The sequence below is a fragment of the Podarcis cretensis genome (assembly GCF_951804945.1).
Source record: "Podarcis cretensis genome assembly, chromosome: 6".
Taxonomy (NCBI): domain Eukaryota; kingdom Metazoa; phylum Chordata; class Lepidosauria; order Squamata; family Lacertidae; genus Podarcis; species Podarcis cretensis.
In genome coordinates, this window is record NC_137175.1 from 95,341,998 (window position 1) to 95,369,432 (window position 27,435).

Consider the following 27,435-nt stretch of genomic DNA (forward strand, 5'->3'; position numbering starts at 1 on the left):
TATATATGGAAATGGAATTGTTAACTCTTATAATGTTATAACATACCTTTTGGGGGTTTTCCACTTTTTATTTTAATTGTATGTTGTTCAGTTAAACTTTTTTATTATTAAAAAATTCTTTTTATTAAAAAAATTAGTAAAAATTTTTATTTAAAAAATTATTGAAAATTATTATTAAAATACTAATTAAAAGAACTCCAATTCCCACCAGGCCCAACCACCATGAACAAGCACAAGAGATTCTGGGAGTTGGAGTCCGTCATCATCTTTAACTTTAACTTTACATTTACCGTATTTTTCGCTCTATAAGACGCACCAGACCATAAGACGCACCTAGTTTTTGGAGGAGGGAAACAAGAAAAAAAATATTCTGAATCTCAGAAGCCAGAACAGAAAGAGGGATCGCTGCGCAGCGAAAGCAGCAATCCCTCTTGATGTTCTGGCTTCTGGGATAGCTGCGCAGCCTGCATTCGCTCCATAAGATGTACACACATTTCCCCTTACTTTTTAGGAGGGAAAAAGTGAGTCTTATAGAGCAAAAAATACGGTACTTCTAGTAATAGCACCCGCACTGGTACATGTTCACAGTTGCCTGACGGTATTAAATCAGCTATTGCTGAAGGACCCAGTTCTGTTAGTTGCACACAGGAACAGCAAGAGCGGTTCTGGGATGCAGAGAAATGAACTGTAAGCCCTGGCAGGGCAGAAATAGCTCTGCTGGATCAAAGGTCTAACTGGCTCAGCATCCTGTTTCCTACAGCAAGCCAGCCAGCCACTTCCAGGAAGTCCACAAGCAGGACTTGAACCTGGAACCTTGGCGCTCCATGTAGCCCATGACACACTGGTCCTCCCTACATTTAGTCTCACGCCCGTTGAAAGCCATCTAAGCTAGGCTAGCAGCTGGCAAGAGGCCTTGCGGTAGTTTTGATAAGATCCTGGTAATTAAACACAGCATCCTCCCGTGCCTTCTGTAGAGATGTAAAAAGATACACAGAAACTGACATGACAATGGGAGGAGGAGGAAACACTGAAATACCTAAGCAGCTTATCTGCTACCAGGAGGAGAGCGGAATCAGCCCCAAGGAAAACAGAAGGGCACCGTAAAGCAACACAAAGTTCATGGGGACATATGCCCACAAGGGCAGAAATCTACACAACCCAGAGTGGTGTGTGGGATACAGTTGTTGGTTAAAAAAAGAAGTATTCCTAAGAGCAAACAGAGGAAGAGAGCATTTGCACAGGAAACTCGCTTGACAGGCAAGAAAAAAGCGTGTGACATCCTCTTTCTCTCTCTCTCTCAAACTCCCTGCCTTAGATATAAAAGCACCCAAGCCCACGATACAGAATACAGTGGTAATAATAATAATAATAATAATAATAATAATAATAATAATTTATTATTTGTACCCCGCCCATCTGGCTGTGTTTCCCCAGCCACTCTGGGCGGCTTCCAACAGAGATGTAAAATACACTAAAATGTCACATATTAAAAACTTCCCTGAACAGGGCTGCCTTCAGATGTTTTCTGAATGTCAGGTAGTTGTCCATCGCCTTGACATCCGATGGGAGGGCATTCCACAGGGCGGGCGCCACCACTGAGAAGGCCCTCTGCCTGGTCCCCTGTAACTTGGCCTCTCGCAGTGAGGGAACCGCCAGAAGGCCCTCGGAGCTGGACCTCAGTGTCCGGGCAGGACGATGGGGGAGGAGACGCTCCTTCAGATATACTGGACCGAGGCCGTTTAGGGCTTTAAAGGTCAGCACCAACACTTTGAATTGTGCTCGGAAACGTACCTCGTGTTAAGTACTTAATTCGTTCCGGAGGTCCGTACTTAACCTGAAACTGTTCTTAACCTGAAGCACCACTTTAGCTAATGGTGCCTCCTGCTGCTGCCGCGCCGCCGGAGCACGATTTCTGTTCTTATCCTGAAGCAAAGTTCTTAACCTGAAGCACTATTTCTGGGTTAGTGGAGTCTGTAACCTGAAGGGTATGTAACCCGAGGTACCACTGTAACACCAAGGGTGTAATTGTGGGGACCCAGGGCAGTTGCTTCCTCCATGTGTTTCAGGCCCTCTACTGATTATTCCTCAGGACCTTGGGCCCTCCAGATGTTCACAGAATTGTAGAGTTTGAAGGGACCTCGAGGGTCATCCAACCCCCTGCCATGCGGGAATATTTCATGCAATGTGGGGCTCAAACCCACAACCCTGAGATTAAGAGTCGCATTCTCTGCCAACTGAGCTAGCCTGGGCAGTTGCTGAACAACAAGGGGGCAGGAAAGAGAGAAAGGGGAAAAGCTGGCCACACGCAGGGCCTCTCTCTGGTCATGTTCCTGCTTTGCCCCAACTGCTGGGGGAAGTGGAGGGACCCAATTCGTATTAAAAGGCTGCCTGCCCTCACCATTCGCTCTTCCTTGCTCCCCTCCAAAACTGAATCTCGACTTCCCTCCCCACGGCTTACGGGTTTCTACTTTGCTTAAGTTTTATCAAGCATGGCAAGAGTATTGTTAGCCCAGAAATGGAAACAAGAAGAAATTTCAACCAAAGAAGAATGGCAGATGAAATTAATGGACTATGCAGAATTGGGCAAAATGACAGGAAGGATTCGAAACCTGCGGGACCAGAGATTTACAGAAGACTGGAAGAAGTATACGAATTATTTGAAGAGCAACTGTAATCAACAAATTACGCTAGTAGGACTACAAGACATTTTGTAAGGAGAAATATACAAAGTGTTACAAAGTAGAAAAAGACAGAGATATTGGTTATGAGTTTGAAATCTAATAGGGAAGATAAGAAATGCATACTGAGAGATTAGATGTAAAAGTATGTTTAATTACTGTTGAAAATGATATGTTTAAAAAAAACTAATAAAAATATATTTTAAAAAAAGTTTTATCAAGCACGTCAGGGGTAGAGAAGAGAGCAGCCTTGAATATTTTGGAAGAGCCGTGTCTCTCCAGTCAACGTTGCCAGTTCGATCCTGGGTGGGCGCAGAAGGGGAGAATCAGAAGTGCGCAGGGAGGCAGAAACGCTGGAAGGGGGAAACCGCACCAGGAAGTCGGCGCTCTTGGGCACCGCGAGGTTTGCGCGCGCGCGCTGCAAAGAGGCGCAAGCCGATTCGAGGGCTGACTGCCCAAACGGGAGGCTTAAATGCAAATAAAAACGCCACGGAGTTCCCACGTCACAGGGAAACGGGCCGGCGCCCCCAGGATCCGCAGGGAGAGGGGCATCGCCAAGCAGCTTCTTTGCGTCTCCAAGTCCTCTCCAAGAACCATCCCCGGGCAGCGCGCATCAAGAGACAGCGCGCCTCTGAGCTCGTGCAGAGTGCCCTTCCTTCCCACTCAGCCATCACCGACAGGTGTCCCACCACCCTTCCGGCAACCAAGTCGCCGTCCTTACCTTGGATGTCGTTGGCCAGCGCTTTCCAGGTGGGGGCGAAGTGGATGCAGTGGCCGCACCAGGACGCGTAAAACTCGACCACCCAGGCGCTGCTGGAGTTGAAGATGCTGCGCTCCAGGGTGTCCGCCGAGAGCACCACCAGCGGGTCGTCGGGAGTGTAGAGGCCGGCGCCGAGCGCCCCGGGCACGGGCAGCAGCAGCAGCAGCAGCCACAGCCGGAAGGAGGAGGCGGCGGCGAGCAAGGCGCCGGCAGCGGGCAGCCCCGGCCGGGCCCGGGAGAGCCGCTTGGGCATGGTGAGCAGCGAGACGCGAGGAAGGGCACGATGCGGCGCACGGCCAGGAGCCCGTCCAGTGCCCAGTGCCCGCCGCCCGGCCGACAAGTCCGTCGGCCTCTCGCCGGAGGAGGAGGAGGAGGAGCCGCGGGCGGAGCACGGCCAGCCAGCGCCGCCTCCGCGCCGCCCAACCGCCCGGAGAACCGCCCCGGCGCAGCGCACGTGCGGAGGCCCCAAGGCGCACGGCCGGCCTCCGGCGCCGCCTCCCTCGCCGCGCCTGCGAGGCGAGACCGGGGCGAAGCGCGCGGAGAGAAATCCCATAGGCTAAAGCGGGCTGGCTCCCGCGTAAAGCGGGCGGGTGATCGGACTGGCGAGCGGAGGGGAAATGAAAGCGAGCTCGAGAAGAAACGAGGGAAAACGCAGAATTCAGGGCCCCCTATTACTTACGGGGTTTTAAATTATGGTGCTGGAGGAGACTCTTGAGAGTCCCATGGACTGCAAGAAGATCAAATCTATCCATTCTGAAGGAAATCAGCCCTGAGTGCTCACTGGAAGGACAGATCCTGAAGCTGAGGCTCCAGTACTTTGGCCAGAAGAGAAGACTCCCTGGAAAAGACCCTGATGTTGGGAAAGATGGAGGGCCCAAGGAGAAGGGGACGGCAGAGGACGAGATAATAATAATAATAATTTATTATTATAGATGGTGGGACAGTGTTCTCGAAGCTACCAGCATGAGTCTGACCAAACTGCGGGAGGCAGTGGAAGACAGGAGTGCCTGGCGTGCTCTGGTCCGTGGGGTCACGAAGAGTCGGACACGACTAAACGACTAAACAACAACAATTATGGGACGGGTAGCTCCTCTGGTAGTGGAGGACATGTTAGGCTCCTTGGGGGTCGTTTTTGTCCACCTTTGGTCCCCACCCTGCACTCAGCTCCTGTGGCTCCTAGGAGCTGGGAAATGGCTTTGACTGACGGATGAAGCAGGTGATGGTAGCGATGGGTATTAAACCCGGTGTGAGATATGGACTTGCCCAGCATGCAAAGACAGATTCGGGCAGATTGAGTGCACAAGACCAATAGAGGGTTCAACAATCAAGAGGGCAGTTTTTGCACATGCTGTAGACCGTGCAGTGGTTCTCAGCCTGTGGGTCCCCAGATGTTGGACCACAACTCCCATCATCCCTGAGCTCTGGCCTTGCTAGCTAGAGGTGAAGGGAGTTGTAGTCCCAAAACATCTGGGGACCCACAAGTTGAGAAAGGCTGCTTGGGGGGCAGGTGGGGTTCCTCCACCTGGGAAGGCAGCCCATCTAGGAGAAGGACAACTCTGATCGTAAACCTCTACTGCCTTGCGGGATATCTGGAGAAGAAAAGACTAAGCAGTAAACGCAACACAGGTCTGGTGTGGAGTCCCTAAAATGGGTCAGTGATGCCTTGTACACCTCCTTCCAGCAGCTCCTGCAGCCAAGCTGGTGCCAGTCCTATTGTTCTGCTTTCCGTTGGACCACATCAGTGAGGCCGAGAGGTCTTGTCGTCTGGACAGCCCAGGAGGACCTGCATATGCTTTTGCACCAGGGAGGTCACTTTGATGCTTCACCCCCAAAGGTGACCTGTATTGTCTCTTGAGACAGACAGGTGCCAACAGCTTGCTTTACTTTTCTTCTTTTTGCTATTTTGCAAGTCCTGTCCACCTTTTTCTACAGCTTACCTGAGCTGCACCTGTGTGGTTAACTGATGCTGTTGTAGGCCAAACTATAGTCATCTCCTGTGCTTGCCTTACTGGTCCATAGCTCCAGAATAAAAACCAAGCAGGTATAAAGTATCTGTCTCTTGGTTGCAAGGGACAAAACACAGTCTATTTGTTCTTGTTGCTCTCTTATCCCTCCCATGGGAATATACACTGGACAGGATCCAACTGCATAGTTTAAAGTACATCACAGTGCTTCCCTCTCTGCAGAGCATGATGTACTTTTTGCCCCAGCAGTAGATTTGTTCCGTACTTTCCTTACCTAACAGATGTAGGGAAACTAGGGCCCCCAGATGTTACTGAACTACAACTCCCATCAGCTTTGGCCCTTGATTGTTCTCTTTAGGGCTGGTGGGAGTTGTTGTTCAGCAACTGCCCAGGTTAGCTCAGTTGGTAGAGAATGCGACTCTTCATCTCAGGGTTGTCGGTTTGAGCCCCACATTGCATGAAATATTCCCACATTGCAGGGGGTTGGAGTGGATGACCCTCAGGGTCCCTTCCAACTGTACAATTCTGTGAACATCTGGGGGGTCCAAGGTCCTGAGGAATAATCAGTAGAGGGCCTGAAACACATGGAGGAAGCAACTGCCCTGGGTCCCCACAATCACCCTTGGCATTATTCTGTATCGTAGGCTTGGGTACTTTTATACCTAGGGCAGGGAGTGAGAGAGAGAAAGAGGAGCTGCTTTCTGGGAAGTCACACCTGGTCTGAGAGCCGTCCTGTCTAGTCTCATGGCTGAGCAACGCTTCTTTCTTGCCTGTCAAGCAAGTTTCCTGTGCAAATACTCTCTTCCTCTTTCTCCCAGGGGAGCGCCAGGGCTGGCTGCTTATTTTGCAGTACAGTGATACCTTGGTTTACAACCATAATACGTTCCGGAGGTCCAGTTATAAACCAAAACAGGTTGTAACCCAAGGCGTGCTTTCGTCAATGCGGCTTCAAAAAAAAAAAAGGGGTTGTAATCCCCCAAAAAAGGGACACACACTTCAGGGTTTGACGTGGTTGTAATCCAAAATGGTTGCAAACGAAGGTACCACTGTATGTTGCTTGTATTCTTGTATTCCACACTGAGAGCCAGTGTGGTGTAGTGGTTAAGAGCAGTAGTCTTGTAATCTGGGGAACCAGGTTCAAGTCTCCACTCCTCCACATGCAGCTGCTGGGTGACCTTGGGCTAGGCACACTTCTTTGAAGTCTCTCAGCCCCACTCACCTCACAGAGTGTTTGTTGTGGGGGAGGAAGGGAAAGGAGAATGTTAGCCGCTTTGAGACTCCTGAAGGGGAGTGAAAGGCAGGATATCAAATCCAAACTCTTCTGATGATGATGATGATGATGATGATTGACTCTTACAAATGTCGCTGGAGACACCCTCCCCACAAGAACACAGATACAGGGAAATCCTTTGAATAATCATCCCCAGACACAAGCTACAGTGTAAGGAAGAGGGCCTTCTCGGTAGTGGTGCCCGCCCCTCCGATCAGATGTCAAGGAAATAAACAACTATCTGACTTTTAGAAGACATCTGAAGGCAGCCCTGTTTAGGGAGGTTTTTAATGTTTGATGTTTTGTTGTATTTTTAATATTTTGTTGGAAGACACCCAGAATAATTTATTGTTATTATTCTTACAGTGGTACCTCTGGTTACGAACTTCATTCATTCTGGAGGTCCGTTCTTTACCCCAAACCATTCTTAACGTGAGCCATGCTTTCGCTAATGGGGCCTCCTGCTGCCGCCACGCCGCTGGCACGCAACTTCCGCTTGCATCCTGGGGCAAAGTTCGCAAGCAGGAGCATCTACTTCCAGGTTAGCAGAGCTCGTTACCCAAAACGTTCGTAGGGAGGACAGTACATAAGCCGAGGTTCCACTGTAGTATTATTATTATTACTACTACTACAGTGGTACCTCGGGATGCGAACGGGATAGAGCCCCGTTCACATCCTGAACAGAATGTAAGACGTGACTGTGTGTGTGCAGGTCGCGTTTTGCTACTTCCGCGCATGCGCGTGATGTCATTTTGAGCTCATGCTCGAGTGGCAAAACCTGGACGTAACGCGCTCCATTACTTCCAGGTCACCCGAAAATACTTATCCTGAAGCATATTTATCCCAAGGTATGACTGTACAGTGGTACCTCAGGTTAAGTACTTAATTCGTTCCGGAGGTCCGTACTTAACCTGAAACTGTTCTTAACCTGAAGCACCACTTTAGCTAATGGGGCCTCCTGCTGCTGCTGCACCACCGGAGCACAATTTCTGTTCTCATCCTGAAGCAAAGTTCTTAACCTGAAGCACTATTTCTGGGTTAGCGGAGTCTGTAACCTGAAGTGTATGTAACCTGAGATACCACTGTACTACTACTACTACTACTACTGTAGTTTTTTCCCCTTTGTGGTCCAGGCCAAACCCCTTGGAGGTTGGGACCTTGTAAAGTGTGCACCCCACCCCCCACACTCCCTATTCCTGGGTTTTGCTTGCCACGGACTGGGTGTGGGGTAGGTGTCAATCATGGGCTCTGAGGATAACATGCTCAGAAAGGGTACCTGTTGTACATACTTGAAAGGAGACCGCAGCCCACAGCATTATTTTTGCAACATTCAGTTGTTTCCCCCAATGGGCAAGACGCTGCCAGCCTCAGCCCCTTATGTTCCCTTCTCCACTTCTATGATCTGCAATGCATGGATAATGCTTCTGGCCTACTTTACAATACTGTTGTAGCATCGTGAAGGCGAAGCTCTTTCAGCACTCTATACAGTGGTACCTCAGGTTAAGAACTTAATTCGTTCTGGAGGTCCGTTCTTAACCTGAAACTGTTCCTAACCTGAGGCACCACTTTAGCTAATGGGGCCTCCCGCTGCTGCTGCGCTGCTACCGTGCAATTTCTGTTCTCATCCTGAGGTAAAGTTCTTAACCCGAGGTACTATTTCTGGGTTAGTGGAGTCTGTAACCTGAAGCGTCTGTAACCTGAAGCATATGTAACCCAAGGTACCACTGTATATGGACTATATCAGTGGTAAGCATTATTATTATTTTGGAGTGAAGCACAAAAAAGACTCATGATTGGGTTTACTCATTCAAAGATCACTTTAAGTGCAACTGCTGTTTCTCATTGGCTTCTGCTGGCTGGCAGCATCTGCTGCCCATAATCCACTTCATGGCAGTCTGCAGCACACCTGGGCAACATTCCAGGTGGACAGTTAAAGTTTTTTACTTTCCCACTGCAGCTGGCCATGCCCATGCAACAATCTAGCTGACAGCAATACCAGAGACTGTATGTTTTTCAGAGTGAAACAAAACACAATGGGCACAGAACTCCATGTTATATTTAAAATAAGCTTTACCTCCGCTTTCGACTCCATCCCTAGAGATAGGCTATGGCAGAAGCTTAGTTACACCAACATAGATAAGAGGCTCCTCCACCTTCTTATGGAAATTCACAATGATATATCGGCCAGAGTAAAATTTGGCCCTCTGGGAGCCCTTTCTGATTCTTTCCCTCTGAATAAAGGGGTCAAACAGGGCTGCCTCTTGGCTCCTTTTCTATTTAATTTCTACATCAATGACATCGTTACAACCATGAAGGCCCTAAACCAATCTGCCCCCTCTCTACAACAGCTCAAGATCCCCATATTACTCTACGCGGACGACATGGTGATACTGTCTTTAACCAAGCAGGGCTTAAACAACATGCTCAGAGGGCTCATGACATATTGTGATACCAACTCCCTCAAAATCAATTTCGCCAAAACCAAAATTCTTACTTTTGGCACGAAAACTCGGAAGCCATTCTGGAATTTTGAGGGCCACTCTATTGAATATTGTTCAGCATTCAAGTATTTGGGTATCACTTTTCAGTATGGGCTTAGCTGGTCAGCTCACCTAAATATGTCCATCCTGGCTGCCCGTAGAACCATCAAAGCCTTGGAGAAATTCTTCTATGCAAAAGGCGGCCAGTTGGTTTCACCAATCAGAAAAGCATTTATCAGCAAAGTCCTCCCGATGCTACTATATGGGGTTGAAATCTGGGGGGTGGAATTTAAAAACACTACAACGGCTCGAGATTCTACAAAACTCCTTTGCACGAAAGGTACTGGGTCTCCCCAAGGGCTCGGTTGCTGCACAGTTAAGAACAGAACTGGGCCTCCCCTCCATTGTTGCGAGAGCCCACATTAGAATTATTAGTTTTTATTGTAAATTAATCAAAGCCCCAGGTTCCCTTTTAGCCAGGCAAGCCTTTTTAACTAGTTCTCATAGCAATAAATGGTCCAAGGCCATGGAGACTATTACTGCACGCTACTCCCTCCCAGATTTTGACACGCTGTCAGCTTGGGATCAACATAAAATCCGGGCCTGGATTCTTACTAGAGACGAGGCCATGGACCGGGCACAGTCCACCACAGCTCACCTCTCCATGTGGCTCCCTAAAGTGAAAGTGGTAAGATCACTTGCCAACTACTTGATAGACCTGACGGAGCCCAATTTGAGAAGAGCGTTCACCATGGCCCGTTTCCATTCTATACCCACAGTCTTCCTGCAGGGGATTTACTCTAAGACCCCTATTACTCAGCGTCTATGTCCATGCACAATGAATGAAGTAGAGGACTTCATACATTTCTTTTTCTACTGCCCTATTTATGAGCTAATAAGAACTAAGCTCCTCCTCTTGATCCCGTCCACCATCACATCTAAGGAAGACTGTTTGAAATCGCTTCTTGTGGACGCAAATCCCCAAGTTACACGTGGGGTGGCAACCTTAATAGTGCAGGCCTTGAAACTCAGGGCTACTCTGACGGGGTAGTGTGTCCTAGACCTGGACCTGTCTTAATTCTTTTATTACCTTTTAACCTAATGTCCCGAGCCTATTTTGGGGCCATTATATGCTTTATATACATTCGCAGTAATATCGCTTTGAATTTTGTTTGGTTGTTGGTCTCTAGCATTTTTTTTTTTTATCCTGCTATGGCTGTATGCTAATGCAATAAAGGTTTGATTGATTGAAAATAAGCTTTGCTCACCTGAACACATTAGAAGAATGTATTCAGTTAGAGGGACGCGGGTGGCGCTGTGGGTAAAACCTCAGTGCCTAGGACTTGCCGATCGCATGGTAGGCAGTTCGAATCCCCGCGGCAGGGTGAGCTCCTGTCGTTCGGTCCCAGCTCCTGCCCACCTAGCAGTTTGAAAGCACTCTTAAGTGCAAGTAGATAATAATAATAATAATAATAATAATAATAATAATAATAATAATTTATTTGTACCCCTCCCATCTGGCTGGGTTTCCCCAGCCACTCTGGGTGGCTTCCATAGAAACCAAAAATACAATAAAATATCACAGATTAAAAACTTCCCTTAAGATGTCTTCTAAATGTTAGGTAGTTGTTTATCTCTTTGACATCTGGTGGGAGGGCGTTCCACAGGGCAGGCGCCACCACCGAGAAGGCCCTCTGCCTGGTTCCCTGTAGCTTTGCTTCTCGCAATGAGGGAACTGCCAGAAGGCCCTCGGCGCTGGACCTCAGCGTCCGGGCAGAACAATGGGGGTGGAGACGCTCCTTCAGGTACCGCTTTATAGCGGGAAGGTAAACGGCGTTTCCGTGTGCTGCACTGGAGCTGGCTCACCAGCTGCAGCTTCATCACGCTGGCTATGTGACCCGGAAGTGTCTCCGGACAGCGCCGGCTCACGGCCTCTAGAGCGAGATGAGCACGCAACCCTAGAGTCAGATACAACTGGCCCGTACGGGCAGGGGTACCTTTACCTTTACCTTTATTCAGTTTGGATTTGATATCCCACTTTATCACTACCCTAAGGAGTCTCAAAGCGGCCAACAATCTCCTTTCCCTTCCTCCACCACAACAATCACTCTGTGAGGTGAGTGGGGCTGAGAGACTTCAGAGAAGTGTGACTAGCCCAAGGTCACCCAGCATGTAGAGGAGCAGGGAAGCGAACCCGGTTCACCAGATTACGAGTCCACTGCTCTTAACCACTACACCACACTCCAGCCAGAGGTGCATTTAGGGCAGCGCGACTGGTTCCCCCACACAGGGTGCCAAGCTGAGGGGGTTGCCACGGGGCACCACAACTATGGGGATGCACAGAATGGAAGGCAGAGGGCCCCAAATTTTGGCCGCTGGAATTTGAAAGATCCAAGTCTGTCCCTGCTCCAGCCTCGCCCCAACGACAAGCTTTACTTACAGGGAGTGCTGCTTGTTTAAAAGTTGCTTCCAAATTGCCTTGTATCAGAAGCCGGAAACCTTCAGCCATCCAGATGTCGCTGGAATTCCAGCTTCCATCAACAGATGGTCGGGGATGATGGGAGTTGGAGTCTAGAAACATCTGGAGGGCCAAAGTCCTCCATCCCTGTATGAAATGAACAGAATCTGAAGAAATCACTCACTGCGTATCCTCTAGACCAGGTTGCTCCTCCCACCCCACCCCCGGGCAAGATGGTTTGAGCACATTTCTAGGCCCAATTCGAAGTGTTGATTTTGACGTTGTTGTTGTTGTTGATTTGTTTAGTTGTGTCCACCTCTTCGTGACCCCATGGACCAGAGCACGCCAGGCACTCCTGAATTCCACTGCCTCCCGCAGTTTGGTCAAACTCAGGTTGGTAGCTTCGAGAACACTGTCCAGCCATCTCGTCCTCCGTCGTCCCCTTCTCCTTGTGCCCTCCAACTTTCCCAACATCAGGGTCTTCTCCAGGGAATCTTCTCTTCTCATGAGGTGGCCAAAGTATTGGAGCCTCAGCTTCAGGATCTGTCCTTCCAGTGAGCACTCAGGGCTGATTTCCTTCAGAGTGGATAGGTTTGATCTTCTTGCAGTCCATGGGGCTCTCAAGAGTCTCCTCCAGCACCATAATTCCAAAGCATCAATTCTTCGGCGATCAGCCTTCTTGATGGTCCAGCTCTCATTTCCATACATCACTACTGGGAAAACCATAGCTTTAACTATACGGACCTTTGTTGGCAAGGTGATGTCTCTGCTTTTAGAGATGCGGTCTAGGTTTGACCTATAAAGCCTTAAAGGGCTCAGGGACCACAAAACCTCAAGGAACACCTCTCCCCATACAAACAGATCTGGGACCTGAGATAATCATCTGAGACCCTTCTTTGTGTGCCTCCTCCACAAGAGGCCCAGAGATGGCAACAGAAGAATGGGCCTTCTCTGCAATGGCTCCCTATTTGTCAAGTGCTCTCCCCAGGGTGATAAATAACTTTCATGATACACCTTTAGGCACCAGGCAAAAGCATTCCTCTTCGACCAGACCTTTGGCTGATTGATATCCTATGTCCTTTTAAATGGGTTTGTGGGAGAGGGAGGTTATTGGTTTGGTTTGTCCTTGTTTTTATTATGTATTTCGTGTTTTTATTTTGCATTTTTATGCTGTCTTCCCGCTTGAGATCTTCGGATGAAGGGCAGAATACCAATTTAATGAAGAATAATATTAATAATAGCAACCATCACATGGTCCTTGAGGGTTCCTACATTCTTTAGACGTGTGCACACTATATTTTTTAAGCGCATTTGAAGCATATTTCCCCCCTCAGAGGATTCTCAGCACATTAAGGGATGCTGGGAATCATAACTGAGGAGTAAACAATGGTACTCAGAATTCTTTGAGGGAAAGAACATGCCTTAAATGTATAGTATGCATACAGCCTTGGGCCATATCTTTGCTAAACATTTCAAGCAGTAGCATACTACCTGAAATAGTCATGACTTCCCCCCCAAAGACTCTTGGGAAATGTAGTTTCTTAAAGGTGTTGAGCAGGCATAGGCAAACTCAGCCCTCCAGATGTTTTGGGACTACAACTCCCATCATCCCTAGCTAGCAGGACCAGTGGTCAGGGATGATGGGAGTTGTAGTCCGAAAACATCTGGAGGGCCGAGTTTGCTTAGGCCTGGTGTTGAGGATTGTTAAAGGTAAAGGTAAAGGTACCCCTGCCCGTACGGGCCAGTCTTGACAGACTCTGGGGTTGTGCGCCCATCTCACTTAAGAGGCCAGGGGCCAGCGCTGTCCGGAGACACTTCCGGGTCACGTGGCCAGCGTGACATCGCTGCTCTGGCGAGCCAGAGCCGCACACGGAAACGCCGTTTACCTTCCCGCTGGTAAGCGGTCCCTATTTATCTACTTGCACCCGGAGGTGCTTTCGAACTGCTAGGTTGGCAGGTGCTGGGACCGAGCAGCGGGAGCGCACCCCGCCGCAGGGATTCGAACCGCCGACCTTTCGATCGGCAAGCCCTAGGCGCTGAGGCTTTAACCCACAGCGCCACCTGCGTCCCTGAGGATTGTTAGGGGACCCTCTATTCCCCTCACAGAACTACAAATCCCAGGGTTCCCTGGGAAGAAGGATTGACTACAGTGGACGCTCGGGTCGCGAATGTGATCCATGAGGGATGCACGTTCGCAACCTGCAGCAGTGCGTCTGCGCATGCGCGTGTTGTAATTCGGCGCTTCTGTGCATGCACAAAGCGCGATTTAGTGTGAGCCCCAAAACCCGGAAGTAACCCATTCCGGTACTTCTGGGTTTCGGCGGTCCGTAACCCAAAAAAACACAACATGAAGTGTCTGTAACCCGAGGTATGACTGTATTCAGTTTGGGAATTGTAGCAACAAGCCACTGGGATCTGTGAGGCAACACATGACCAGGCCAAAAGGGTAAAGAGCAGCTCAAGGAAGCTAATAAAGTAAATTCCCAGAAGGAAGACAGCAAATTGTACCTGTCTGTCTCCAGTACATGATTACTTCCTTTACAGGAGGCAATGTTTTCCCAAAAATGCAGATGAGACACACATCAATGGAGCAATAATAATTTAAAAAAAGATTATTTCCCACCACTTATGCCGGAGGCAAAGATTTTTTTTTTTTTGCATAAGACAAATCACTGCTAATGAACGCAAGACTGAAAAGCTATGGCACATGTGAATAAGAATGAAGACAGCCAGCGCATCGACGGTGAGCAATTGAGGCCAAGGGCGCCTCGCAAGAAAATTACGGCCAAAGCATTAAGAATCAAAGGGCCTGACTCTTAAAACGTAAGGGTGCAAGCAGTTTCTGATCACTTTCATTTCGATGGGAGAACTAAATCAATGGGATCCCTTGCTCACTTCTGGCTGGATCATGTTCAACTCCTACGCCCTTTGCAAATTGTAGGGAGAACATCTAATATATATATATATATATATATATATATATATATATATATATATATATATATATCAGACCTCAATCTTACTGTATCAAAACCAAAAAATGGAGCTTTCTTGTATCCAGTTTCATTTTAATACTATATATATACACACAGACATATATATGGATTGATAGATATCAATCTTATTGTATCAAAACAAAAAAATGGAGCTTTCTTGTGTGTGTGTGTGTGTGTGTTTATATTATATTATATTATATTATATTATATTATATTATATTATATTATTATATTAAAATGAAACTGGGGGAAGAATACTTGGTGCACTTGATATAGCCTTCTGTGCGGGTGGCGCTGTGGGTTAAACCACAGAGCCTAGGACTTGCCAATCAGAAGGTTGGCAGTTTGAATCCCTGCGATGGGATGAGCTCCCATTGCTCGGTCCCTGCTCCTGCCAATCTAGCAGTTCGAAAGCACGTCAAGTGCAAGTAGATAAATAGGGACCGCCCCAGCGGGAAGGTAAACGGCGTTTCCGTGCGCTGCTCTGGTTCTCCAGAAGCTGCTTAGTCATGCTGGCCACATGACCCGGAAGCTGTCTGCAGACAAATGCCGGCTCCCTCGGCCTGTAGAGCGAGATGAGTGTGCAACCCCAGAGTCGTGTGCGACTGGACCTAACGGTCAGGGGTACCTTTACCTTTACAGCTTTAGTCTACATAGAAGGAGTTCAGTTCTTACAGCATGGTCATCTCAAGAGGAGCTTGTTCCCCACAGCAGTGCTGGAATCCAGACCACTTCTGCCTTCAGCCAGCCAACTAATTTCTTTTTGCTCTTTTTTCAGCCATTCCAAGCCCCAAACTCTTCTTGTGACATCACACCCAAACCCCCTGTTTCTGTTTCCACCTCAGGCCAGTGGGGAAGGACAGCTCCCTTGCATTGCAATGGCCCTCAATGGCCCTGCATTGTTCATTAATGGTCCTAACTTGGCCAGGTCCTTTTTGCATAGGCTAGCCCAAGAATTTCCCTGCAGCTGTTTCCCCCCTTTCATATCCCAAATAATCAAAAAACCTACCATTTGTTAATTTCTACTGTTCACTAAAAGACTCTGCTACCTTGTATCAGTAACATTATGATTAATGTGTTTCCGTCACGAAGCACATTTTCTCAGTATGCTTCAGCCACCCTTTACTAGGAGGGTGGTGTCCTTACTCTCTGTGTGCTGAATGTGGAAACAAAAATCCAGGGAGCCACCCAAGGTGTTTCTGAGTCAGAGGCAAAGGCTCAGTCAGTCTACGGTGGTGGAAAGAGCACTATTGTATTTGGTGTGGCTTTTAACTTGCTGGGCTTGTGGTGCCTCTGCCTTACCTTGTCTGTACCTTCCCACCCTCCCAAATCCTTAGCGTATGGTTATCATATGCATATAACTTATGGTTACCAGATGTCTCCGTTTCCCAGGCAAACTGAAACACAGCAATCTTTCGAAATTTGCACTTCTCCGAATTTCGCAATGCAGTTTTCCAGCCAAGTAATGTGCTAAAAAATGCATATAACTTATGGTTACCAGATGTCCCTGTTTCCCAGGGACAATCCCCGGATTTACAAAATCTGTCCCCGGACAAAATCCATCTCTGGAATGTCCCCAGATTTCATTTAATCCCCCCGGATTTATATTTTAAGTGTTGTAGATTTCTTAGTAGGGAATGAATGTTGCGTGATTGGTTCAATGGCACAAGACACATCATATGGGGACGTCCAGCGAGGCAAAATGGCGGGCGCCATGGCAGCGAGCAGTTCCTGAAGCCAGCCAGAGCCAAGTGTGCTACCAGGCTGGCTCTGGGCTGCTGAGACTGCCGCCGCTGCCACTGCCGAGGGGGAACCGGGCACGCCCGGTGTGTCAACTGGGGGAACCACTGACCCCTCCTGCGACCCAAATTGAGCCGGGAGCGAGAGCACCTGGCCAACTGCCCAGCAGCACTCCAGGGCCAGAAAAACTCTGGAGCTGATGCAGGGAGAAGGAGGAGAGGAGAAGGAGAAGGAAGAGGGAGAAAAAGGGGGAGCCCTGATCTTGCCGAGCTGCTGCCACCACTGAGGAGGAAAGGTAGGAGAGCACTGGGAGGGCAAGGACACGTGGCCGAGCCCAGGCCCGACCCGAGCCTACTCCACGATGGCTAGCGCTCCAAGAGAGCAGGCCGGGGCGCAGAGGAAGGCTGCGCAACAGAGGAGACCACAGAAGAGAAGATATTAGTTCTTATTTTAAAAAAACAAAAAATCTTTTTTTAATAACTTTTTTTCCTCTTTTCAAAAAAAAAAAAAGTGTCCCCAGATTCTTTGGAAAAAAAGATGGTAACCTTAATATAACTAGTTGAAAGTGTGCCTTCAAAATATTAGTGCAATTCACATGCAGATTAGTGTAAATAGCATGTGTTATCACTATCTTCTCCCTCTTCAGTCTTTGCAGGCTGAGTTAATATTTCTGTGGACTGAAAAAAGAAGGGGGGTGGGGTTGGGATTGTACAGATGCCAAGGTTTCAACCTGGCTGGGATCCAGTGCAGAACTATTAACTGATCTGCCACAAGCATTCAACATCCTCATTACCAGTGGTCACTGAGGTCATCAGACTTTACTCCTCCTCTCCCTGCCCTCCCAAGGTGGGCACAGGCGAATGAGGAAAAATTCTCACAAGCACAAACTCGACCCTGTGGGATAGATTTGTAACTGGACCCCCTGAAATATTCTCCCAGAATGTAGTGCAGGAACGAGGAAAGGAAAGAACCACCATCACAAATAGGAACTTCTGAGATTACGTGGACAATAATTACGACAATTAGCTGTAACAGAACTAGAAATAATTACTCTGGGGAATGAAGCATTGCTGACAAAGACGATGCAATTTATTAATTCAGAATTATGTAATAATTGGGCTCATCCAACCCAGATTTAGTTATGCTGAAACCCATCCCCTTCAATGGGTTGACGTGTGCCTAATTCTGTATTGGATACTAATCATTTTAACACCCCAAAGGTAAGAAATGCAATAGTCAACGCATATTGACCCTGCTAACCTTTTATTACCCATTAGACCCCCTCCCCCAATGAGGAATTGCATACAGAAGTACCAGTATGCTTAAATATGAGGGTCATCTCGTCATAGTGTTCAAACTGTAATCTGTCTGCCACCAACTCCTTCTCTGCCCACCCCAATCTTTCTCCTTGCCCCATTTGTCTCCTTGTCGTTCTGTCTCCTTGTCCAACAATGTTCCTTCTTCAGCCGCTTTAGAATGGAACTTGTCTTTGAGATGAGGAAGTTTTTGGCATTAATGTTGCAGTGTGGTGTAGTGGTTAAGAGCGGTGGACTCGTAATCTGGTGAACCGGATTCGATTCTATGCTCCTCCTCATGCAGCTGCTGGGTGACCTTGGGCTGATTACACTTCTCTGAAGTCTCTCAGCCTCACTCACCTCACAGAGTGTTTGTTGTGGGGGAGGAAGGGAAAGGAGAATGTTAGCCGCTTTGAGACTCCTTCGGGTAGTGATAAAGCGGGATATCAAATCCAAACTCTTCTTCTTCTCTTCTAAAGCATCTGTAGTCTTTGATCACATTGACTGTGGAATAACAAAGGCTTTTTTGAGGAGCCTTCGCTAAATCATAGAGGGAAGGAGGGTTCTGTGACCCAGGATCTATTACAGACACGGATGGGGAACCAGTGGTCCTCCAGACATTGTTGGGGGCCAACACTCATCAGCCTCAGCAACCATAGACAAGGATCAGGAATGATGGGAGTTGCTGGTAAACAACATCTAAAGGGCCACAAATGACCTATCCCTGTGTTACAGAACGATGGACTATGACCTGGGAGACTAGGGTTTGAATCCCCACTCAGCCATGAAGCTCGCTGGGTGACCTTGGCCCAGTCACAGTCTCTCAGCCCCATCTACCTCACAGGGTTGCTGTGAGGATGAAATGGGGAGGAGAACCATGTGCGCCATCTTGAGCTCCTTGGGAGAAAAGGTGTTATACTATAAATGTAATAAATAAAAATAAACTCACCGAAGGACCCCCTCTTCTGTCCAGTCCTCTACAAAGGACAGTTATCTGGTTCAGAATGCTTGGAGGTTAAATGGAAACTTAATATATTGACTGTCCACATTTGGTTGGTGACCTCGACTGCATGGAAATAACCACTGTGCCCAATTCACAGAAGCGCCAGCCCCTTGTCAGTCTGGTGACCCTACTTACTTTGAATCATTCCTTCCTGCTAAGCAGTCCTCCTTTCTGCACCTTTCTTCCTTGAACTCCCTCCAGCCTGGGCCATAGTTAAACTTCTTTGTATAGATAATTTGGAGGTGGCATCTCTCTGCAACTCCAGGTGATAGTCCCACGCCCTCCCCCCTTCTGAAACATAGGCTAACACACAAAATTGGGAAACACGCTAAGGTAAGGTTACCAGATTTTTTTCAAAGAATCCGGGACACTTTTTTTAAAAAGAGAAAAAAAAGTTATTAAAAAAAAGTTTGTTTTTTTTAAAGAACTCATATCTTCTCTTCTGTGGTCTCCTCTGTTGCGCAGCCTTCCTCTGCGCCCCGGCCTGCTCTCTTGGAGTGCTAGCCACCGTGGAGTAGGCTCGGATTGGGCCTGGGCTCGGCCCCGTGTCCTTGCCCTCCCGGTGCTCTCCTACCTCTCCTCCTCAGCGGCAGCGCAGCAAGGTCAGGGCTCCCCTCTTTTTTCTCCTTCCTCTTTCTCTCTCTTCCTTCTCCTCCTCCTCTCCTCCTTCTCCCCATATGATGTGTCTTGTGCCGGGGACATCTGGTAACCATAAGTTATATGCATTTTTGAGCACATTACTTGGCTGGAAAACTGCATTGCAAAATTCGGAGAAGTGCAAATTTCGAAAGATTGCTGTGTTTCAGTAGTTTGCCTGCTGCCTCAGAAAGTGCATTGGGTAAGCTCACTGTTAAATGTGAACTGAACTGAACTTCTGCCCCATTCCATCCTCTGGACGGAAGGATCTGATTAGCTCCCCTAAGGTGCTCATTTCTATGTGGAAGATACCAAGGAAGATTCTTGCCTTGTGTCTTAAGGTTGAAGGATGGGAGATCATCATGGAGCAAAGGCTCCTGTGGAGACCAAGAGAAGATGTGGATTCACAGATGTCCAGTTTGAATCAGAGATAGTCCAGCCCTACAGACAATATGGGATCACAAAGCATGCACTGCCACCTCCTGCGGTGTCCTGCTTCAGAGAGAGAGCCAGTGTGGTGTAGTGGTTAAGAGTGGTAGACTTGTAATCTGGTGAACTGGGTTCACTTCCCCGCTCCTCCACATGCAGCTGCTGGGTGACCTTGGGCTGGTCACACTTCTCTGAAGTCTCTCAGCCTCACTCACCTCACAGAGTGTTTGTTGTGGGGGAGGAAGGGAAAGAAGATTTGTTAGCCGCTTTAAGACTCCTTAGGGTAGTGATAAAGCGGGATATCAAATCCAAACTCTTCCTCTCTTCTTCAGTCATGGCTAGCCTGAAACTATGCTTCAAGATAAGAAAACATTTGAGTTGCCTAAATAATAGATTGCAGATGTTCTCCATCTTTTCCATGGGCCAATTACAGCCCAGTTCCCTTTGGTGGTAAATCTTCCAAGAGAAACATCCACTTCTTTAGGAATTTTCTGATGGTGAGGTAGAAGTTGCTTTGACTTCTTATTCTTGAGTAGCACTTGGGATAAATTCCAGCTCTCATCAAAACATTTGATCCACCTCTAAAATATTTCCCTGCAAAGACACTCCTCTTGACACATGCATTCTCACTGCGTTTATCTGCCATCCCCTAATAACATACACACATACACAAAACATCCATTATGCTATATTTTCATCACCTTTGCGGCATGTTGTTGTTTTTTAAAGAGCACCCAAGACTAAGGTTGTGACATACAATCGGCTAAATTTAGTCACTGCATATTTGTAGATCTGTCAGCGGTATCCTCCCTGGTCCTGATCTCTCCCTCATTGCAACCCTCACCCACTGGAACATGTGCCAACTCACATACACTTTCACTTGGAGCCAGTGTGGTGTAGTGGTTAAGAGTGGTAGTCTCGTAATCTGGTGAACCGGGTTCACGTCTCCGCTCCTCCACATGCAGCTGCTGGGTGACCTTGGGCTGGTTACACTTCTCTGAAGTCTCTCAGCCCCACTCACCTCACAGAGTGTTTGTTGTGGGGGAGGAAGGGAAAGGAGAATGTTAGCCGCTTTGAGACTCCTTCAGGTAGTGATAAAGCGGGATATCAAATCCAAATCCAAACTTGGCTGGGCCATAAACCCTCTAACCATAACACCTCACATTGCACACTCTCTGTTGTTGAAGAAGAAGAAGAAGAAGAAGAAGAAGAAGAAGAAGAAGAAGAAGAAGAAGAGGAGGAGGAGGAGGAGGAGGAGGAGGAGGAGGAGGAGGAGGAGGAGGAGGAGTTTAGATTTGATATCCTGCTCTATCACTCCCCTTCAGGAGTCTCAAAGAACCCGGTTCACCAAATTACAAGTCTACCACTCTTAACCACTACACCACACTGGCTCTCTGAAGCGCTGGGAGACCATGAGCAGCAATGAAGCTCTGGGTCACAGACCAAGTGAGCTCCCTGATCAGTCCTTCAGCATTCAGCTCCTCCCAGCCAATGAGTTCATGGGACTTCTTAACTGTTGTTAACACAGCTTGTTATGGTTTTGTTTATTTGCTAGGCCTATTAACCTCCCAGGGCTCCACCCAGCCATTCAGTGCCGACAGGTTCTGTTTGCTGGAGGAAGGCAGAATTTTTACATGGCAATTAGAATTCCAAAAGCCACCGAGAGGCTAAGCCAAAACTCTTGCCTCCTGCAGCTGGCTGTGGCAGGAGCTGCTCTACCAAAACTAAGTGGCTGTAAAGTACGGCTGCACTCCCGATGCCTCTGGGGCATTCCTGAGTTACACAACAGCATAAAAAGGATGGACTATTCCCAGAGATGAAGCGGCGAGGAACTTGGAACACGGTATAATTATTCCAGGGTCTCCTCTGCTATAGAACCATGAGGAAGGTGACAGCAAAGAGTTCAGCTGAGGCCAGGAAAGGACTGCATACTAAAGTCAGTGCAAAAGAGGAACATCAGCAGCACAGCAGCCTGATCAGAGGCCAAAAAAAATTAAGCTTCTGGACAAGGGATGTACAAGTGTAACGCTCAGAAGAGTACGTTGGTTTTGTGTCAGTCCACGTGCTTTATTGTAGAGCAGGAATTCCACTTTCTGCAGAATCCTGAGATTTGCGTACTTTAAGGCTCTGTGTTTCAACAAGGTGATTGATACTGGTTTAGGAAGGAGCCATTGGCAGAGAGAAATGGAACTGGTATTCCAAGAGACAGAGGATGAGTAACCATGCAGATTAGAGGGGTACCACCCTCTTGCCCTAACACTGCTCCTGACACAGCAGCTTTTGACACACTTGGGAGTTCCCGAAAGTCAATAAAGGTTTCCTCATTTGCTTCTGTGTTGGTGAAAGCTCTGGGCAGGCATCGCCTTGACACTGAAGTGAACTATTTACTCATGCGGGAGCTCTAGCATATGCTTTGGAGCCCTGCTGAGCCAATTACTTAATTTATTTCAAAAGTACAGGGCCGGCCCATTCATGAAGCAGACTGAGGCAGCCGCCTCAGGTGGTAGAATCCAAGGGGCGCCAAAGCAAGGAGAAGTGGCTGCGGTGGCTTATGTGTTCCGGTGAGAGATTATAAAAGCCTCTCATAATCGGTTTAGAAGGGCTCACGTGAGATTTCGCCAGAACCTGGAAGCCACGCTGCCACGGTAATGGGGTGGTGGTGGCAGGGGCAGCAAGGAGGGGCAGGGGGCACACAGGACAGCACCTTTCCATTTTGCCTCAGGTGGCAAAACATGACTTGCTGCCCCTACCTACATGAGCAACAAAAAGCTAAAAAATCACCCTGAAAGAGAGCAAAGGGGGGGGGGACTAAATCAGGGAGACCTGTCGCCCTCCAGGTGTCAATGGACTACGACTCCAATCATCCCTGATCAATGGTTATGGTGACAGGAGTAGATGGGAGTTGGAGGCCAACAAGAGGCAACCTAAGCTTTACAGACATCAAATGTAGTACAAGGATTTTACAGCTGTGGAGTTTATGTGCAGGGCACCAGCGCCTGGGACCCAGCCCTTTGCTCCCCCTAATATTTTGGGGAGTGGGCCTGCCCCCGTGTTAAAAAAAACTCGTCCCAAGCATCGAACCGAGTGCAGCTTCAGTGGCCAGTTCCTTCTCCTGCCGCATAGGTGTGTAAAGGAGTAGACCTCAGCTTCTAGCTCTTGACATCACACCTTTTTCTTTTGGGAAATGAGTGTTGCATGTGCTTGTGTCAGAAAACTTTGGGGTTCGGCAGTATTGGGGCGGGGGACAAATTCATTGTCCCTATGCTGGTGATATAGATAGCCAAAGGCACATCATCTAGTCCAGCACCCTGTTTTCACTGTGGCCAACCATATGCCTGTGAGAAGTCTGCAAGCAATACATGAGATGCAAAAGAGCCATGGGGTTCATGGCCTCCATGACAACCACAAGTCTCTCAAATGGAATCTGGTATCCAGTACATCTAGCAGACCATGGGTTTAGTGTTTCGTACTGGGCAAAAAGAGTGTGATCTGTGGGTAGGTGAATCCAGTGTGAATCTATTGCAGAGGACAGATAAACCTGAGGACAGGGCTCCTTTAAGAGATGGGCTAGAAGGAACATGAGATATATTGAAAGTGAAGAGGTGTGGCTAGCAACAGAAAGGAGTCATACAACTGAATGTAACAACAGTTTCTAGCGTTGCTTCATGACACAAGGAACAATACAGGGTTTAGCCTTTCTAACCACCCTAAACTGCTGCTAAGGTGGAAAAACCCATTAAAATGGTTCCACCTTGAGAGGACAGATTCCTGATGGCTCTCACAGTGTTTTTCACTATCTGGGAAAAACTGGCCAGTCTCTGAAACAGGGAGGTGACGCAAGCAGTTGAGCCAGATTTCTCCTAAATATCCTCTTCTGCTTCTAAGAACCATTTGCCCATATTCTTGCCAGCTCTTATTCTAGAAATTAAATGTCAAGACAGATTAGGATGGGTGTTGATCTGCCAATTCCTTGTGAGTTCTGTTGGAGGAGAGGCTTGCTGTGTGCTACGTTTTCAAAGAGGGTCTTAGCTATACTGCCATAGCGCTGTTGATGTGATTTGACAATAGAGTAAAAGCCCACCAATGCAGAATTCCAACCCAGATGGACTCAAGCCAGATGGAATCAGTAGCTGGTTTCCACCCAGGACACGTCCCACGGCAGGGGGAAACACTAGTGGCAGCTGTTGCATCTCCATGCATATTTGCAGCCAGTGGCAACTTGATCTCTCTTGGCATCGCAGCCCGCAAGGGGACCAGCCAAAGCCTTTTGCTAAAAACTTCCCCCATAAAAAGTGTTTTGTCTCTCTATCTGGGCTCTCTGCTTGGAGTTCAGCAAGCCTCTTTGGCCTCCCCTTGAGGAGACAGCTAGAAACAAGGGGAAAAGTCTCTGTGACTATCAAACACTTATGTTTGTCCTGCTGTATTGGAATTTATGTAAAGGCACAGGAAGTCTCCTCTTGAATCAGTCGAAAAGTCCACCACCATATTTACACCTGTTTAAAGACCTGAATTGGTTGCTGATTTGCTACCAAGTCATGTTCAAGGTCTTAGTATGCTTAGATCACTGGCCCTCTTTCACCTACTCAATTGCTTTGATCTACAGAACGTGCACTCTTGCAAATATCATGCGAGGTGCATCTGTGAGGAGTCCAGTGTTTCACTGTGGCAGCACCTGTGCTCTGAAACTCTTCTTTTAATATTTGGCAGGCTGTTGTAAATGCATGCTAAAAATGATCTTGTTTCAGCAAAGCTACCCAGACATGTGCTTAAATTGTCAGTATACCCGTTTTTAAATTCTGCTGCTTTTGATAACTGTTTAAAATTGTCATGTAGGTTAGGCTGGGAGATGGCAAGGGGGACAAAGTTTCAAAGTGAGGGGGGGGGGAGTCACCCAGCGAGTTGCATAGCTCAGTGCCAATTTTAACTTGAATCCACCCAGTCTTGGGGCTTGTCCCATGTCTAGAAAGCATGGGTCCAAGCTGTTCTGCCTTTGCACCGCCATGTTCCCCTGGAAAACCCGCTCTTAAGCGCTAAATCGGAGCAAATGTCAATCTGGAGAAAACTCAATCACTATTCGCTCTGATTCAGTAGTAAATAGCAGGTTTCCCCGGGGGAAAGTACCGGGGTTAGCAGAAGTGTGGAAGAGCCTTTAATCCCAGGAATAGCCAGTGTGATACCCTCAAATGTTCTGAACTACAACAGCCACCATCCCCAACTACTGGCCATGGTGGCTGGGGGTTATGATTGCTGGGTCCCAAACCCCCACAGAAAGCACATGTGCCACCCCTGCTGTAACTGTTGCCCACCCTCTCTGGTTAGAGTTTGCCCAAGACTTTTTGCTGCCTGAGATGAACCAGAAAATGTCACTCCCCTTGGGAATTGCAGTTCTTAGGTGGCGCTGTGGGTTAAAGCCTCAGCGCCTAGGGCTTGCCAATCGAAAGGTCGGCGGTTCGAATCCCTGCGGCGGGGTGCGCTCCCACTGCTCGGTCCCAGCGCCTGCCAACCTAGCAGTTCGAAAGCACCTCCGGGTGCAAGTAGATAAATAGGGACCGCTTACCAGCGGGAAGGTAAACGGCGTTTCCGTGTGCGGCTCTGGCTCTGGCCAGAGCAGCAATGTCACGCTGGCCACGTGACCCGGAAGTGTCTCCGGACAGCGCTGGCCCCTGGCCTCTTAAGTGAGATGGGCGCACAACCCCAGAGTCTGTCAAGACTGGCCCGTACGGGCAGGGGTACCTTTACCTTTTAAGGGTATTGGGTTAGAGCACGGATAGGGAATGTAAGGCTCAGGGAACAAATGGAAGCCTTCAGACTTCTCTCTCAGGCCTCCAGTTCTACTCTGCTCCTTCCTTGATTTTGACCAACTGAACTGTGTCTTTGGAGGGAGGGAAGGTCATGTGGTGGGAAACTGCTCATCTCACCCACTTCCTCATCAACCTCCCAAAGACACCTCCACTTTCCGTTTTGCTGGCTGACCTCTCTCTCGCTTTTGCACCATGGCTTGCTGGCTAGAGATGGAAGCCGCTCTCTTGCAAAACTGGCAACCTGCCCGGCAGCTGCGCATGCAGCATGCGATGGAATTTGTGGGTTAGCGGTTTGGGTGGAGGTGCGGAAAGAAAGGGAAGGTACAATGCTGTAAAATGGGGAGAAGTGCTGTGGTGAAGCAAGGGGGGGGAGTGAAATGTTGAAGGAAAAGAACAGGGAGGGAAAGCTTTCCTGCATCCCTGGAGAAACTGAGCTAGGGAAGAGGGATCAGCGCCACAAGCGAGGAGGCATGGAGGCAGGAGCAGACGCCAGGTGCAGATCTGCCGCTCCTCCCAGAGTGCCGCTTGAGGTGACTGCCTCGGAAAGGTTTGTGGTGCTGCTGGGCCTGTCTCTTGGCTGAATGTCGTGTAGCTTCCTTCTGAGTAGCTGTTACTCTCATGTCCAGGCCTCACAGTAGAGAGGCAGGGTGGGGGAAAGAGTTTTTCCATTTTGCGGCTCTCTCAACCTCTCATTTTTCTCAGATTTGTGTCTCAGGCTGAACACAAATTAAAATTGTGTTGTTGTTTTGTCTTCCTTTAAAGTCACCTCAGAAGCCCTGGGAAGTTACTGTGAATTTTTAAAGGTCGTTTTTAGATGTGAATATAATATGAATGGCACAAAAATGTGTGTGTGTGTGTGTATTTGTGTGTGTGCATGTATGTGTATGTATGTATGTATGTGTGTGTGTGTATATATATGCAATATTTTTTTAAATGGAGTAAGATACACATATACAGAGAGAATTAGGATCACATTTCAAAAAGAGAAATTTTTTTTTGGATAATTTATAAACCAGTTTATTTACAGTTTTTATTCTCTTAAAGTACATCTCAAATTAACAAAGATATTTACACTGGTATACACAGGGACTACCCTGGATATCTTACAGTTTACAGAGTGTTAAGGTTGCAATTATAATCTGTTGAGCTGCAGGTGTGATTGGTAGCAGAAATTGGCCTGGGAACCAGTCTGACAGGCTTATTTACACAGACACGTACACACACGCTTCATATCAGATACAAAGCGTGTGTGTACGTGTCTGTGTAAATAACCGTGTCAAACTGGTTCTGCAGCTCAGCTCAGTACGTCCAAGTAAAATATAGCTTCTGTCACTGGAGTACAATATGGTTTTACATCTCCCCTTTAATAAATTGGAGTTATTAGAATGAAGAACCATGTTTACTATTTAGTTTCCATTTATGGATATCTCGTGCTCTAACCCAGTTAGCACCTCCGTGAGTGATTTTTGGGGAACCACTCACGGAGGTGCTAACTGGGTTAGAGCACGAGACATCCAGCAATGGAAACTAAATAGTAAACATGGTTCTTCATTTTAATAACTCCAATTTATTAAAGGGGGAGATGTAAAACCATATTGCTACGGAAAAAAATATTCTGTGTCAGACGGGCAGCAGCTTCTTGTGTTTTTCATTAATCTGGTGAAGGACATCAACAGTGTCTTTAAGTAAGGCATCAAAAATTCCATCTGCCAGTTGCATCTTCACCTGCAGCTCATCTTCATCATAGTTCACCCATTGCGCTTCTTCCTCATGCAGCTCCTGTGTCTTAGAATTTAGAGGGGGCAGAGGGAGAGAAAGTTCCTGCTATTAAATACAAATCTGTATACGTATTTAGAATAAGCACGTTCTTGTAAAAGCCTGCAGCTAGCTTTGCTTCCTCCCACCTTAGAACAGGCTTCAGGAAA

The 27,435-nt window shown here is 47.8% G+C and overlaps 2 protein-coding genes across 11 annotated transcripts in view; both read right to left on the minus strand.

The window, feature by feature from the left end:
• Positions 1-3,758, minus strand: part of QSOX1 (quiescin sulfhydryl oxidase 1) — an 80,049-nt gene extending 76,291 nt beyond the window's left edge. Inside the window, exon 1 of the mRNA XM_079981335.1 lies at positions 3,400-3,758. Within this exon, the coding sequence (XP_079837461.1) occupies positions 3,400-3,691 (292 nt within the window). The 5' untranslated portion in view covers positions 3,692-3,758. The remainder of the gene's footprint in view (positions 1-3,399) is intronic.
• A 22,741-nt stretch (positions 3,759-26,499) lies between these two features.
• CEP350 (centrosomal protein 350) overlaps positions 26,500-27,435 on the minus strand; it is a 66,527-nt gene continuing 65,591 nt past the window's right edge. For 9 of the 10 annotated variants that reach the window (XM_079980970.1, XM_079980974.1, XM_079980969.1 and 6 more), the window contains one exon: positions 26,500-27,295. In XM_079980970.1, coding sequence (XP_079837096.1) covers positions 27,131-27,295 — 165 coding nt within the window. In that variant the 3' untranslated portion in view covers positions 26,500-27,130. The remainder of the gene's footprint in view (positions 27,296-27,435) is intronic. The other variant, XM_079980972.1, reaches the window with a different exon arrangement.